This window comes from Micromys minutus (assembly GCF_963924665.1).
Source record: "Micromys minutus genome assembly, chromosome: 18".
In the NCBI taxonomy this organism is placed as follows: domain Eukaryota; kingdom Metazoa; phylum Chordata; class Mammalia; order Rodentia; family Muridae; genus Micromys; species Micromys minutus.
The window spans coordinates 33311078-33327399 of NC_137953.1; the positions used below are offsets into that span (position 1 = coordinate 33311078).

A 16322-nucleotide genomic window follows, 5' to 3' on the forward strand; every position below is an offset into this window, starting at 1 on the left:
TATACAGATTTTTAAAGGCATTTTGGCATAACACTATATAAATATTTTTGTCAGTACTTAATTCTTTTAGAGGTTTGACAGCATGCACCGAAAAACTTTTTTTCTGGTGGTCCTATACCTGCCCAGGGACAGGATGGAGACTCTGAGGTATGCACCTGTAAGGTCAAAGCCCTCCATTTTATTTGCTTTGCTACACTTTTCTATAGAGCCTTTAATATAGATATTCAACACATAGTTTCAAATCTCCATTCACAGGCGAGAAAAAGAAGGAAGAGAATGGCTGAGGTCATTCTTTAACCTTGAAAACCAGTGGTCCAGTTTGAGATACTAGGATATAAGATTACCTCTACATTGTTTTTTAGAGCCTGAATTATGGATTTCCTGAACAAAATGAGAAGTCATGTTTGGTAAGACTTCTAAGTGGGTCAGAACCAAACTTTTAGTGCTTTAAGAGGGCTTCCTGGAGGCTGAGGAAAGGTTAGATTGCAAACAGCAACCCACCAGACACTTAATTTCAAAGTTGCCAAATTTTAAAAAACAGATTTCTGTGTTTAGAGTGTGCATGCAGCACTGTCCTAAAAGTTGTTTTCCTTATACTGAGATACTACTACTACTCTTACCTGCAAGGGCAGCAGACATCACTACAAATCATAAAGTCATCTACAAAGGGCTGGCACCATAGCTGTGTGCAGTGTTGGAAAGGATTCCACTTTAAAGATATAGTTTAAGAAAAAAATTACTATTGGGTTGGCAAAATGGCTCAGTAGTGTTAAGAGTGTTTGCTGCTAATTCTGATGACCTAAACACGATCCCTACAGTCTATATAGTAAAAGAACCAATCTATACATATGCTAACATGGCTCACATACATTGTACAGACACACATTATATATGTACACATGCATACATAAAATAATTAAGTGCAAAAAAAAGATTTAAGAGTTCAGTAAGAGATCTGTTTATAAAAACTACAAACTACAAAAGCAAATAATGAGAAATACCAGGATTCAAAACAGAGTATGTCCTAAACACCCTTAAGAAGCTGGCTAGTGTTCAGTCACATACAAAGTACATACAAAGATCTATTACAAAGAACTACCACTATACCGCATATACAACCAACTAGTTCTGCTTCTACTTCTACTGAATTCTGAGATATCAGACAGAAATGTGTAACTGACTTTCAATTTCAATTTCAAAATAGAAGGCCCACTTATATTCACTGTATTAGTGCACCATACAAAAATGCACTCTGAACACCACAAGCTAGGCATGGCTTTTTCTATATGTCAGATGCAGAGTGGTTGAGCTTTTTTTCCTTAAACACAAAAATGACTTGGTAGTCCATAACCTGCCCAAGAGAGGGCAAAGTAGGTATTAGACTTGGTACGACCTAGACTCTTAAAAATTTTGCACATATAGGTGAAAGGGTCACCAAATTATATAGTCTGCTGGCAAAATCCTATTGCACCTGTTTCCTGCTTATTTCTACATTTCCATGACTACTATTGTTTCTTAACAGTAGAGTTGAACAATGGCAGAAGAGACCTTATGTAGGATGAAAAGCCTAAAGATTATTTACTGGCCAGTACTATGTATCAGAAAGCTTGTCAACTCCTAACATAGTCATTCCTCAGACCCAATATCCAGAATACCTGAATTTCCAAGAAAGAGAACAAAGAATGAACATGAAAGCATCATGTAGTAAAGAGCAAGTTAGAATACATGGCTCCGCCTTGGATCTTCTACTAAGTGGATTTAGATCCTCCCTCCTAATACAATTTTGGAGGGTTAAACTATGACTCTTGAGGAATATTTTAGGAGAAAAACAGCAAAAACAAACAAACAAAATCTAGGAATACCTGCTTATTTTCTCACAAGAACTGAGGGACACACTTCAAGGGGAGACAATTCAAAATCATGGAAGGCATGCCGTTATCAAGGCATCTCCTTGTATGTGCAGGGGGAACACTCACACTCATGATTCTCAACTCTACAAGTCCCTTAAGAGAGTTATATGAGCTAGACCTGCTGACATGGTGTTACAGCAGTGCCAAGCCTAACTGGTGAACACTGCAATGCCAATAAGTCCCTGGGAGAGTGACAACTATTTAACTTATATCTACTTTACATACTATGTTTAAGCTTACCTTTTTCATATATTCAGTAACTGGGTTCTGCTGTAAGAATTCAGTACTTTCTCTGGTATAAAATCTCTCTGTGTCAGCCAAAAATTGAGATTCAAAGGATTCTTTATACACTGTTAACGTGGGGCCCTTTGCAAATGCATCATCTTCATTCAGCCCCAATTCCACTAGAAAAAAAAAATCAGCTATATATCAACTACTAAAATTTTTGTTATATTTTACAGACAATACTTTGGTGTAGCAGTCAGTTTAAGTAACACTTAAAAGATCAATGTAAAATAAAGCATTGTAAGGTAACTATTATTTGCTAGTATTGAAGTATGCTTGTTTCAATAAAAGAAAAAAACAAAAAGAATAAACTCCAAGATGTATAGCAGCAAATCATCCTTACCTGTGCCAAGGATTCTTCAAAATTACAAGTTTAAGTTTACATTCCCAAAAGTGATATAAATATTGCATTGTAAACTTTCACAGAAATGCAAACCCACCTGAGCTTCAACCATGTGTTGCTTAATCAGTGTCTCAATCTCAAAATTTTCAAGCTAATAGAGTTTTCTGGTTATCGTTTAGCTCAAAAACCAATTATATATAATTCCTCATAAAAATAACAAAGAAAATACAATTCAATTTTTTCACAAAATTCCCTTAAAGTACAAAGATTTTTTATGATCTGTTAAATTACTAACAAGTACCTTAAAGATGAATTAACATTCCTGATAATTTTTAGTAAATATTTTAAAATGAATATTAGAGTACTATCATGATTGCCATGTGATACAAAAACTATCGAGTAAAGGCAAATTATTTACCGTAAGATTGTACAACTCCACTAATGAGTCTTGTATTGATGGTTTCACCATTTCTTTCCTTTTCAATCAGTTTTAAAACAGCATTTGTTACCTTTAAGAACACACAAAAGGTATAAGGGAAACATATTACAGTTCACAATGTATCTTATATAGTCTTTAAACATTTAAAGCCATTAAGTAATACAAGGTAACGAATATTTTAGAGGGATGGGTATATGCATATATGCATGTGTATGCATAAACTGAGGATAATTTCAAGAACTGTTTGCCAGAAATAATTCAGCACGTTTTTAACAGTCTCTCACCGCCCTGAAGCTCATTCATGAGGCAAACTTGACCGTAGGTAGGAAGCACTAAGGATCTACTTGACCCTACCTTTCCAGTGCTGGGATCACTGGTGGGAATCCCTACACCTGCTTTCTTCTAATGGGTACTGGGGATCTACCCCATGTCCTCATCCTTGCACAGCAAGCACTTTACAAAGTCATGTCCCCAGCCTAACAAATACTCTTAAGATAGTCAAAAGGCTTGAGAAGACAAGATAAAAAATAGAAAGCTTTTTTTTTAAGGAAACACAAATATTCCATAGTAAATACCTGTTTATTCAATGGCCTGAACAAACAATCCCTCCATGTCACCAATGCAAGCTGGATGAGAAAGAGGAAAAGATGTGTTGAATATTCCTGAAACTTGTCACAGACATTAATCTGAGTTCTTAATTTTACCAAAATCTTTAGATCAAACTTAGTAAAAATGTCACAATGAAATCATAGCTGTTCTCTTACGGTAATCACTTTGTACAGATGTTTACCTTCTTACATTTAACAACAAAGTTCAGAAAAAAAATTCTAAGTTAAGGAGGACATTTATATCCGCTTAAAAATCAGCAATAGATTCAACCTAGAAATGTATTCTCTGGATTCAACCAGTTTTGACCAGAAACACCTGATAAAAGTAGTTCTAGTCACTCCCATAGTTTCCTAATACATCATCAAGATACATTTTAGAGATTATAAAAAAAAACTTCCAACCCTGATTGTACATTTTAAATGCAGTTTCTTGTACATAAATTAAGACCTCCCACTGTACTCTGTGTCTTCAGGTGACTGTGTGCAATGTGTGTTTGTGTGTTCTGCTCTATCACTGTCTATCGCTCCCTTGAGAGACTAGCAGCAAGCTCAAGCTCATGGCTGTTATGTAGGTGCTAGGTGTCTGAACTCAAGCACTCTTTATAAGCTATCTCCTCAGACCCTGACAGATGCATTTTCACTTGAATGTAGAAATATCATGGTCTATTTTCCATTCCTAAACTTCCTTCAACTGTTATACTGATTAATCACTATAAAAATGCTCTCTGAAAGAAAAAAATTTAAATTTATACATGATTTTTAAATGTTTTTTGGGAGAGGTATTAGAAAGCTAAAACACAATTGAAACTTACAACACTAACAAACTGTCAAGAAATTAAACAAATGTCTTAGTCTTATTTTACTTTCTCTCTAACTAGAGATAAAATTAAGTTTGTAAAAATACAATATTATAAACAAATTTAATTTATAAAAAGTGTTTTCCAAGTGGTGTCTCCAATAAAATAAATACCATAAAATCAGTATTTATGTTTTTTTTGGGGGGGGGATCTGTTTTTTCCCTGTGTAGTCCTGGCTAGCCTCACTGAGATCTACCTGCCTCTGCATCTGAGAGCTGGCGTTAAAGGCATATACTGCTAGGCCTGGCATTATTAGGACTCTTGCTTGTGGTATACAAAGGTACTGGAAGACTCAGTCTCACTGTCTAGGAGAAAAACAACCTTTTTCTTCCCAGTCTCTTCACCTTCAAATAGGAATAAGGCAGCAGTAAAAATATCAGGCTATGGTATCAGCTTCTAACAGAATCCCTACACTTCAAAAAATTATTTTGTTCTAACTACTTTCTAAATTGGCAACTCCACCTTTAAACAGACCTAGGCTAACTCTGGATGATTTGTCACTTCAAAGGAATAAACCAAAGAGCAAAAGAAGACAGAAGCTGTAAAAGACAAAACAAAGAAATCTCACAACAGGGTAACAGAAACAAATTTTGCTGGTAGCATTTTAACATATGAAATCAGCTTATATCCACTGGGTGACTTGGAAGCAAACCAACAACTTTCTCTAATTAAAAAGGAGGAAAAGGTTTAGAAAAGAGTTTATTTAAAAAAAAAAAAAGTAAAAGCCTTATCTGTCTTGACCTTGAACTACAAGAGACAAAGCAGTTGTATTTGCTGAGGACTAGGCCATTGACAAAACCACATATTATAACTGTTCCACTGATCTTTGATTCAAACTAGCAAATGACTTCAGTGGGGTCTTGAAGCAGCATACTTGAGACACAGATGAGAATACTATTTCTAGGCCAGGGCACTGACTGTCCTCTGCTAGAATTTATGGCTGCATATTGCATTTCCCAATAGTGACTACAGTATTTGATAACAAAGTATGGGGTTTGAAAGTAGATTTTAAAAGTAATGAAAATGGCTGACTCTTGTCTACTATTTACTTATTTATTTGAGACAAGGTATCATTATGTAGTGCTGACTGGCCTGCACTCCTAAGTAATACAGGTTAGCCTTGAATTCAGAGATACATTCCTGCCTCTGACTCCCTAGCACTGGGATTAAAGACCTGTGCCTCACATGTTGCTCACTCTTGAGAAACAAAGTATCTTGGCACTTTTTACTAAACTTGTTTAACTGTTGAACTAAGCACATGGAAAATAAAAAAGCAAGAATGGCTTTAGGAGCTATGAGGCCACTGTAGAGATTACACATGGAACATTAGGTCAATCAGTTTCCAAAAGGAAATCCAACACACTGAGTCTGACACAGGGAAGCAAATCAACCATTCCATGATGGACAGAGTTCAAAACATGCTCAATAGAATCAACATATAATTTTGTCAGTTAAAATATATTAAAGAAAAGAAAAATATAAAAACTTTAAAAAACTGTTAAAACCATATAATTAACTGGGTGAGCTGGTATACGCCTTGAAATCTAGTACTGGGAGTCAGAGACAGGTATCTCTCTCAGTTTGAGGCCGATCTACAAAGTGAAGTCCCAGGTCAGCCAAGCAACAATAATTCCTTGTTTCAAACAAACAAAAGCCAAAATAAAAACCTATATACATATACAGTAATATGAAGTACAACTAGGGTACAGAAACTGAGTTCTGGAAATATTAAAAGTCCTGAACCTGGGCTACTTTTCCTCTAATCTTGTAAAAGCGAAACAACAAAATATTGCTAGTATGCCACAACAAACATTTCAAGTTGACATTTTAATAAAACTGATCCCAAAAGATTTTGATTTGATACACACCCATGAGCAGACTAATGTTTTCAATTAATCCTCCTTCAACTACTCTAGAACTGACTCTGCTTACCAGAAGTATTTATTTGTATTTATTTATTTAGTGTGTGTGAGCATGATGTATGTGTGCATGCATGTAGAACCAGAGGGCACCCTTTGCTGTTGTTCCTCCAGAGCCATCCACCTACTGGCCTGTAATTTTCAGAATGATATAATGGCTGGCCAATGAGCTCTAGGTATCTGCTTGTGTCTGCCTCCCCAGCACTATGATTACAAACATCAACAACATGTTTTTGGTTTTTTTTTTTAAACATAGGTTCTGGGGGACTAAAATTAGGTTCTTGTGGTTTACAAAGTAAATATTTTATTGACTGAGCTATCACCCCCAACTCTGGAAGTTTTTTTTTTTTTGTTTGTTTTTTTTTTTTTTTTTTGATATTTATTTATTTAGATAGGGTCTCATTTAGCCTGGGTTGGCTAAGAACATGTTATATAGCAGAGAATGACTCAAACTTGATTCCCTTCCCTCTACATCCCAAGTGCTGGAATTATAGGTATGGACACCATCATACCTAACATATACAAAACAGCAGACTGAACCCCGGACTTCATACACACTAGGCAAGCACTGTGTTAACGGAGCTAACTGGCTCACCATTGGCTCATCTCTAAAGTCTCCAAGTCTAGAAGAAATTCTAAGAATCTGCATCTCTATCATGTTCCCAGGAGACACTGATAACAGACATTTAGAAGTCATACTCTGAGAAACCAGAAAGCCTAAAGCAAAAACCTTGAAGACTAAGAAAAAAACTAATTCAGGTCCTCTCTCAAATACAGAACTCTCAGATCAAGAAAGTACATGAATGCCTAGTTAAGATCTTAATCCTCAGATTTGCTAGCAACATTTAGGATTCTAGTGCTAAAATTCAAGCAGTTCCACGCAAAGCACAATAATTACCCAATTAATTAAAGGCACTTTAAGAGTAAACATAAAACTATTTAACTGTGTTTATTTTACAGCTCCAATTTCTCACCTCTCTACTTTCTTGTCACAACATATTTAAAGGTTATTTATTTATTCTTAAAAAAAAATCTTACTGAATAGATTTCATATATTCCTTTTCGTCCTTCATCACATTCGCGACGAACCCAATGTCTATTGAGGTAGGCACAGATTCCATTCAGCACTTTGCTGGAGAATCGGTAATCTTCCCACTGCTGAGTGTAGAACTTCAGTACACTCTCATCCATTAAATCTTCTCCATCCTAAAAACAAGTTCACTAAGACTTTAATATGACTAGTTTGTCACATAATCAAGATGAAACTTACTGAAAAATCCGCTGCATCAAAATGTACAAATACATGCAGTTATGGATCAATTGCTGTGTACAAAAACATGCTAATAGAAAATTTCACAAGAACACTAAAAAGGTCTTTCATTATCAAATTAAATTGGAATTTTTCATGGGTTCAACATATGCAGTCATAGAGTGTATTCTAAGCTTTCAAAATGGAAACATGCTTTTTCTTCAGTACTAATGACTAAACTAAACCTAGGGTCAGATGCTAGGCAACTGCTCTTCTTTTAATTTAAGACAGGGTCTCAATAAGTTGCTCAGGCTGGCCTTAAATTCAATTGTGAAGCCCAAGTACATACCTACCCACCCTCCGATCCCTTGGATCTCTTGTTTTCCAAGGCTACTCTCACACTCACAAAGTAGCTGAGGATGAGCTTGAACTTCTGTTCTTCCACCTCCTGAAATCTAAGATTATAGGCCAGTGCTGGAATTCCAGGTATGTACTTCCAAGTCCTGTTTTGTGTGTGTGTATGTGTGTGTGTGTGTGTGTTTCAGTTTTTAAGCAAATTCTTATTAGAGAATCTACCTCCAAAGCATCTGTTGGACATCTTCCCAGGTTTTTTATTTTAAATCAATCTATCTGATTAACAAATTTTAATAAAAGTATACTCATTTTTTAAAAGTATGAAATGCTTCACAAATTTGTAAGATTACAAAACTATTCATCTTAACTTTGGTATTTGTTGTATTTTTATAAGTATAACAATACAACATTTTTTTTCTTTAACAAAACCCCAGAAAGAAAACTGGAAGTTATCCAAATTATTCTTACTTTAATCACTAGTTTTTATTTGAACAAAATTAACTTAAAAAATTCTTAGATAATAATGACATCCCCAAAGTATGTCCTATCCTTTGAAAACACTGCACTACTATTTATAGGTGCTGTGCTGAGTATAACAAGAAGTATGTCTTCTTGTGAAAAGCAAAAGTCCAGCAGACCTATAGTTCTACACGTAATAACATTCAAGTAACTTAATCATCTATGTAAATACCTGGTTACACCCAGACACAACCAAATGTTTTATGTATTTAAATGAAATTAATTTTAAAACATAAATTGAACAATTTTAGATGTAAAATAGAAATATGTTGCTGATGGAGTAGCTACTGAAAACAGAACAGACTTTGCTACAAGACTATTTACAAAGTGCTGTAAATTCAAAGGACAGAGGCTGTAGCAAGACACATCAAGTTTAAGAACATGAAACTGATACATTAGTTACCACTATCAGTCAACTACAGTCTGTTAGAATAATGTGTTTCCACTTAGCTTGTGAATAAAAGAAAAACCCTTTTGTAGCATACAGAAAATATTGTATAACATCTATAAACTTTTAAAAAATGAACTGTGTACAGAGAAAGAGACTCTGAGAACTTTCTCAGGTAGGAGTAGAAATATCTCTTAGACTGAAGATATCATATACAACACCAGGTGAGGGAGTTACCTGACCACCCGATTGCTGAGTGTAAGGCAACCCACTTCCTTTGTTACAGAGCAAACTACTAAAAACCAAAAGCAGAAGCTAAGCTAAAAGATTCACCATAACTGGTGGCGCACACTTTTAATCCCAATACTCAGGAGGCAGGTGGTTTACAAATTGAGTTACAGAACAGCCAAGGCTTCAGAGAGAAACCCTATTTTGGAAAAGACGAAAACAAAAGGGAGAAGAGAAAAAAGACTCACTCTTGCCTAAGCAATGGTTTGAGCTAATGAGCTGCTAACTCATAGTTAAAAGCTGAACCACTGTAAGCACAATGTCAATCTAAAGCAGCAAATATGACAGAGATGGTAGTCCCAACAAAATCATTGCACTTAAGAAAAAATAAAACAGACATTTTCATATGCTTAAAAAACATAGAGACATCTTACCTTAAGAAGATTTGTCAAGTAATTCTTCAAAAATTCCTTCAATCGTTTGTATAATTCCAAGCCAACAAACTGAGCTCCCCCAGGAGTCTGCCCCTTTTTTGACTTGGAAGGAGGGACTCCAGCACCCCGGGCTTGGTTGGACTGATGCACACTAGTACAGTAGTTATAAACATGACTTGGAGAAAGTTAAGGAAAGTAACACATACCATAGATATAACAGTGATGAACATGAACATATTTCCCTCTGTTTATATATCCATAGATTCCCAATAAAAGAATAGAAAGTTATGCCCATCACACTACTGGTAAAATTAAAGACAGTGAGCCCATTCACAAGGATGCCCACAGGCCTAAAAAGCAGGTGGAACATTACTGAAAGAGTGCCAAGAAAAACCCCAGACCTGTAAGACTGCCTAACTGAATGATTTGTGGAAACTGTCCTGAAAATTACAACAGGTTAGAAAGGTTGCAAATGATAAGGAAAAAAGCAATTGCAATATTTGGTTTTAGAAAAACTAAAGCCGGTACTAATCAAAGTCAGTGATACTTGGCAACAAATAACATATCCAGAAGCACACATTATTATAAATACTGAAATAACTAAAACATTTTCAGAAGACTCAGAAACAGACTTACCCAAAAATACAAAAGCAAAGGACATGAACAGTGATATCTTGATACAACAACAGAGTCACTGATGTATAAAACTGGACAATAGCATTGGGTCAACACACCACTATGAAACAGAGGCATAGAAATTACAGAACCATAAATGAAAGGTTGAACCAGCCACCTCTACATATCAGCATGACAGAACTTGCAGATGGGGAGGACAGAGGCAGAGAGAGCACTGCCTCTGTGATAACCTTTATGACAACTACTACTGTTAGACAGGGAGAGCATTAAACAGGACGCAGTCACAAAACACACTATTCTACTGTATTTAAGGACATATTATATAAAGATACTTCAAAAATCAGAATCTTCAAATTATTAAGATTACTTAATAAATGACATTAAGGATAATTCAAAATATATCATAAATGGATCAACAAAAATATATAAACTAAAAGAATAAAAACAAGACTCAGAAATTACCACTTACCTGTTCTCAAGCTGGAGATGACCTTTCCAAACAAAATCACCAATGTCTAAGCTGAAAATCTGAACATGTTAAAGTAAAACTACCTTCAAGGAGAGTTACTATCTTCAGCAAATTAATCTGGGCTGGGGAAATATATAGTTCTCTGGTAGAGAACTTGCCTATCAAGGTCCTAGATTAATACCTAGCACCTTAAAAAACATAATTTAAAACAATATGAGGTAAAAAACTATAAAGAAACATGACAAAAGTGTACTACAGGCAGAAGGTCAAATAGCTGATAAAATATCCAACTGCAGTATTTCTTTATCAGAGAACTGCCTCTTAAAGCAACAGATCAGTAAATGTTTCAATGGTTCAGAGAGTTACAGATAACAGTAAGTATCTTGTGCTCATGATTGGTCCTGCACATCTGGAATCCCAGCACCACTTGGAAGGTAAGTTCAGGATCATCCTCAGCAACAGCTAGTTGAAGCTACTCTGGGATATGAGAGATTGAGAAAGGGCTAAGAGGGAATGGGAAGAGATGGGAAAGTTGGACTCTGCATAGTGGGAACAGCTGAAGAGTCTGTCATGCAAACCTGAGTTCCATACCCAGTACCTGAATAAAAAGGTTGAGTGTGGTGCTGTGCTGGGTAGGCAGGATCATCTCTGGGGCTGGGTAGCCAGCCATTCTAGTCAAATAATGGAATTTGACATAGGTTTAATCTCAAAAAATAAGGTGGACAGTAACTAAGGGGAACAAATGACATCAACCTTTGACCTCCAAACACTTGTGTATGTGTGCCTATGAATGTATATGCACACATATGTATACACACATTTATGTATATATACATATATATGCATACACACAGATATGTATTTAATAAAATAAACTGAACTTCAGAAAACAAACATAACTGAAGGACTGGAAATATGGTCCAGTGGTTCAGAGTACATCTTACTCTCCTAGAAGACCCAAGTTTAGTTCCCAGAAGCCTATTCAGGCGGTTCACAACTGCCTTTAAATCCAGTTCCAGGGAATTCTGGACTCCCATAAGTACCTGTATACCTGTGGCATACACTCACACAGATGTATTATGACCATAAAGAAAAATTTTAAATTAAAAAGCAAAATAAAACAAAACATAACTGGGACTTGGAGATAGCTTAGCTATCACTTGTTTAAGAGCCACATTACTGGTGGCTCTCAGAAGACCTAAGTTTGATTCCTAGCACCCACATGATGACTCACGGCCATCTGAAATTCCAGCTCCAAAGGATCAGACATGCTCCTCTAGCCTGTACGGGCTCCTGCATGTACATGGTACACATATACTCATTCAGGCTCATGCACATGCACATAAATAAAACTATTTTTTCAAGTGATGACAACCCACATACCCATAATCTGAGAAAGGACCCATAAATTGAATTGAACTTAAAACCCAGTAAAGAAGACAAATAATTCAATTGAATACAAACAAAAAAGGGTGAAAAGATATATTAATGGTCAATAAACACAAGAAATGGGAAGAAACAGAAGTTGTTATATATTGCTAGTGGGTAAGCAATCCGATGCAGCCATTTTATAAAAATCAGTTTTGTAACTGTATCCACATACACACAACACACACACACACAAACACACACACACACACAAACACACCACCACCACCACCACCACCACCACCACCACCACCACCAGCAGCAGCAGCAGCAGCAGCAAAAGCATTATTCTGAATAGCCAACCCCTAATCCAAAAGCCCTCCAACCCATGGAAAGACAAAATGTGATATAATCGCATATACTATAATAAATTCTACTATAAAAACAATGGAGTGCAGATGCATGGTATAAAGTGGATGATATCTAATATACTAAATAGAAGAGAACTAGTTACAAATCATTTTAAAGCAAAAATAAAATACAATGTGACCAAAAAAATAAAATACAAGAAGCATAATACTTAGTAGTAGAAATTTTAAAAAATCTAATTCAAAAAAATAGAAGCTTTATTTTATAGACAATGGTCAACTGTATAATACTGTCAGCCACAGACCATAACAAACCCACACACTGACTTCTTAAACACTGGGTTCTTTCCCAAAAACTCCTTCAGTTTCTTAAGCAATAAAGCTGACAGGATCCTAAGCTGTGATCTACACTTTTCTCTCAGAGATCTGATGGGAGTTTCCTACTAGCAGTGGGCAGGAAATGCTGTGAGAGAGTGGGTTATGTTAGAGAACTAAGTTGGGTTCATGCTCTGAAAATGACCTCTCAACATCAGAAAAACGATTCTTTTGTTACGGGTTCTTCAGGCTTAATAGAAATTAAAGTCTTTTTTTAAAAAAATATTTAATTTATTTATGCATAGGAGTACACTGTAGCTGTCTTCAAACAAAACATAAAAGGGCATCAGATTCCATTACTGATGGTTATGAGCCACCATGTGGTTGCTTGGGAATTGAACTCAGGACCTCTGGAAGAGCAGTCAGTGCTCTTAACCACTGAGCCATCTCTCCAGCCCAGAAATTAAAGTCTTAACAGGAGCCTATTGGTGGCCTCTTATAAAAGGTACTCCCTGAGATACCTATTTTATGCCAGATCTGGTGAAGGATAGCCACAGGAGACACTGTCTCCCCAAAGTTCATCTCTAACTACCCATACTTTCCCATTACATGAAAGGAGGAGGGGTACACTGTGTTTTTTCTACATCCATCAGAGCTGAAGGAAGGGGCTGGGCTGTGTCAAATAGCTTTTACCCACAGTGTCACATACTACTCCGCAGGTAAAATAAATTGGGCAACTGACTCTTAAAACTTTTACAAAACTCAAATCACTTGTATTTTCTAACAGAAAATCCAAATAAAGCAACAAAAGTAAAGAGAACCACTTTCTACCCACTTCTTCCCAAATTGTATTTTAAAGGTTGAAACCTGAACCATTGCTACTGACATCCACTTAAAGATTGCACTGGATGATGTATTAAAAATACTTCCTGTTAGGCTAGTAATAAAGCTCAGTAGCAGAGGGTTCGTAGCACCATAAACCAACCCAAATCAGCTTTCTGTCTTTATCACCAACTGGAATGCTTGTGATAATGACAACAGTAAGAAGAGGTAGAATATCACTGGTATAATCAGACTAGGAAGTCATAAAATAGGTCTCTCCACTTTACAGTTACATCCATTTGTAAAGAGAAATATCCTACCAAAGCAAGTAACAACATCTCATGGGATACTTCAAAAGCAAAGTTTACCTGCAATTGACTGTGATAAACTGTAATTTCTTTAATTTTTAAAGAATTCATTTATTTTAATTCTCTGAGTATGTCTGAATACCTCAAGATTTATATGTGCACCAAGTCTTTGCCTACTTCTTGTGGAAGACAAAAGATAGATAGTACTTAGTCTCTAGAACTAGAGCTCCAGGTGGTTGTGAGCCACCATGTGGTACGGAGAACAGAACCCAAATTCTCACAAGAGTGTTCAGTGTTAACCACTGAGTATCATACCAAAACTCATTTTATAATGTTTAATCTGAATATATAGACCATGCATTAACTTTTAAAGGAATGTAGTAAATATACCATACTTATACTAAAAGAACAAACAAATTAAACCACTTCATTGACCACTTACATGGCAGTAATTTCTGTGGAGTATATCTATTTCAAGTTATATATGTATATAAATTTAAACGCATGTTTATACTAGAAACAAAGGAAGAGAACTATTTTTAAAAAGCAACCTCCAACCCTAATACACAAGCAGAGTCACTTTCCACAGAGTACAACAGGAAGAATGCGTGCAGAAGCACTCGTGAGAGGTACATATGAGCATTATTCCCTGTCAATTAACACTCTTCAGGACATCTTTCTGGTGGTGCTGGGGCTGAACCAGTGCTCTGGGTAGCTGAGTACAGACTCTACTACAGAGCTACACACCCTTACACATCTGATGGCTAAAGATATTCATCAGGAAACTGAAGCTCTTTTCTTTCTCATTATCAAAGTTTGGAGAGCCTTGAGCACATAATTTAGCTACTATTTCTTTAAGGTAGGGTTAAAGGTTAATAAATAAATAAATTGATGGACCATTACATATTGTTATCTCTTGATAAATGAGTTTCTAAATTTCTCTCCAGAAAAATCACAATAATGCTCCCATCTGCTCTGCAAAAGATCAGCCCACCTCTCTCCCTAGAATTCCCCACATGGGCTGTAAACATTTCTTTACATTTTAAAAAATCTCACTATAATCCCTCATTTCTTAGAAATCAGGAGGCTAAGCATTTTCCCCTGGTTACTAACTACAACTCCTTATATATACTAGTTATTCCTTTTGGAGCCTTAATTTATGTTTGCAGCACTGAGATTGAACCGAAGACCTCATGCTGTGCTATATCCTCAGCTCCTTTGTATTTACTTCACAGATAAGGCCTCACTAAATTAGGAAGGCTGGCTTTGAACCTGCCTCCATACAGAATCTATGCAGAACTTAAATCTGTAAGAACCCTGCCTCAGCTTCATGAGTAGCTAGAACTGTATATCTCTGGCACAGATTTGGCTGAGTCATATTCTAAAGGTGTGGATAATTATAGACCTACCAAAATGCTAGATAATATTGAAAAAGTATGGAAAACTTTCCTATGTTTAGGTTCATCTGCTGTAAGCCATGTCAGCAACTGAGCAAAGTCAGATCAGTGTAAGACTCCTAAACATACAAGATAAAATACCCAAATGTATTTGTTGGTTTAGATGGTTACACCAAAAAGGATGGAGATCATCAGCAATCTATCTTGAAAACTATCTGTTGTTTGATCTGCTTTTCTGTAATTATTTTCTACAAAGGGAAATAGAAATCTGCAGTAGGCAGGCAGACATAGGAAGTTGCCACCTGCCTCCTGTCTCCTTCCCACCCCAAGTGCCTATAGAAGAGAATGCAGAGGAATCTGCAGATCTGAGTAGCAACAGCAGCCAGGAGTGAAGAGACAACTACCAGGTTCTGCAGCATTATAAAGGCTAGTCTGTGCTGCAGACACCAGAACTGATCATACTGGATGAGTAAGTATTCTAGTCCTAGTAGTACAAATGGCTTGCTGAGGTAAACAGCCAGGCCTGAAACATGGATGAGACATGTTACAGGGTTGCTGGAAAAAAGAAAAGACTTTAGAAGAACCAGCTGAGAAGACAATTTCAGTTCACACCATCACCGAGAGATAAACAGAAAAGACAAAATTAGGTAATGCTCAGTAAGCCCAACTGCCATATTATAAAGATCTCAAGAGTTTAGGCTGGTTTGGACTTTGCTATGTTGAGGATGTCCTTCAATTCCTGATCACCCTGACTCTACCTCCTCAGTGCTGGTGGGATTACAGACCTAAGTCACCAAGTCTGACTGGTAAACTCTAATTTTAATTTTATATTTGTATAGAATCAAGAAACTACAAATTAGGGGCTAGACAGATAGCTCAGTGGTGTAGAATACTTGCAGCTCCTGCAGTGCTTTAGTTCTTAGCACTGCATCCATGTTCCAGGAGAACAGGTGCTCTCTTTAGGCCTCCTCAGGCATGAAGCATAGATGTGGTGCACATTACATACATGTAGGTAAAACACTCAAACGGTATTTAAAAATAAATCTTAAAAAATGTTATAATAGTAGGAATTTATGCCTTTTAAAACCTTGTAACTTTTATAAGAG

At 36.2% G+C, this 16322-nt stretch overlaps 1 protein-coding gene across 2 annotated transcripts in view; it reads right to left on the reverse strand.

Moving 5' to 3' along the window:
• The window catches only part of CUL1 (cullin 1), a 66591-nt gene that overhangs the window by 22230 nt on the left and 28039 nt on the right, over nt 1-16322 (reverse strand). For both annotated transcript variants that reach the window (XM_080932613.1, XM_080932614.1), the window contains exons 3-7: nt 9534-9708; nt 7400-7567; nt 3553-3603; nt 2957-3047; nt 2151-2314 (exon numbers count right to left, since the gene is read on the reverse strand). In XM_080932613.1, coding sequence (XP_080788739.1) covers nt 2151-2314; nt 2957-3047; nt 3553-3603; nt 7400-7567; nt 9534-9708 — 649 coding nt within the window. The remainder of the gene's footprint in view (nt 1-2150; nt 2315-2956; nt 3048-3552; nt 3604-7399; nt 7568-9533; nt 9709-16322) is intronic.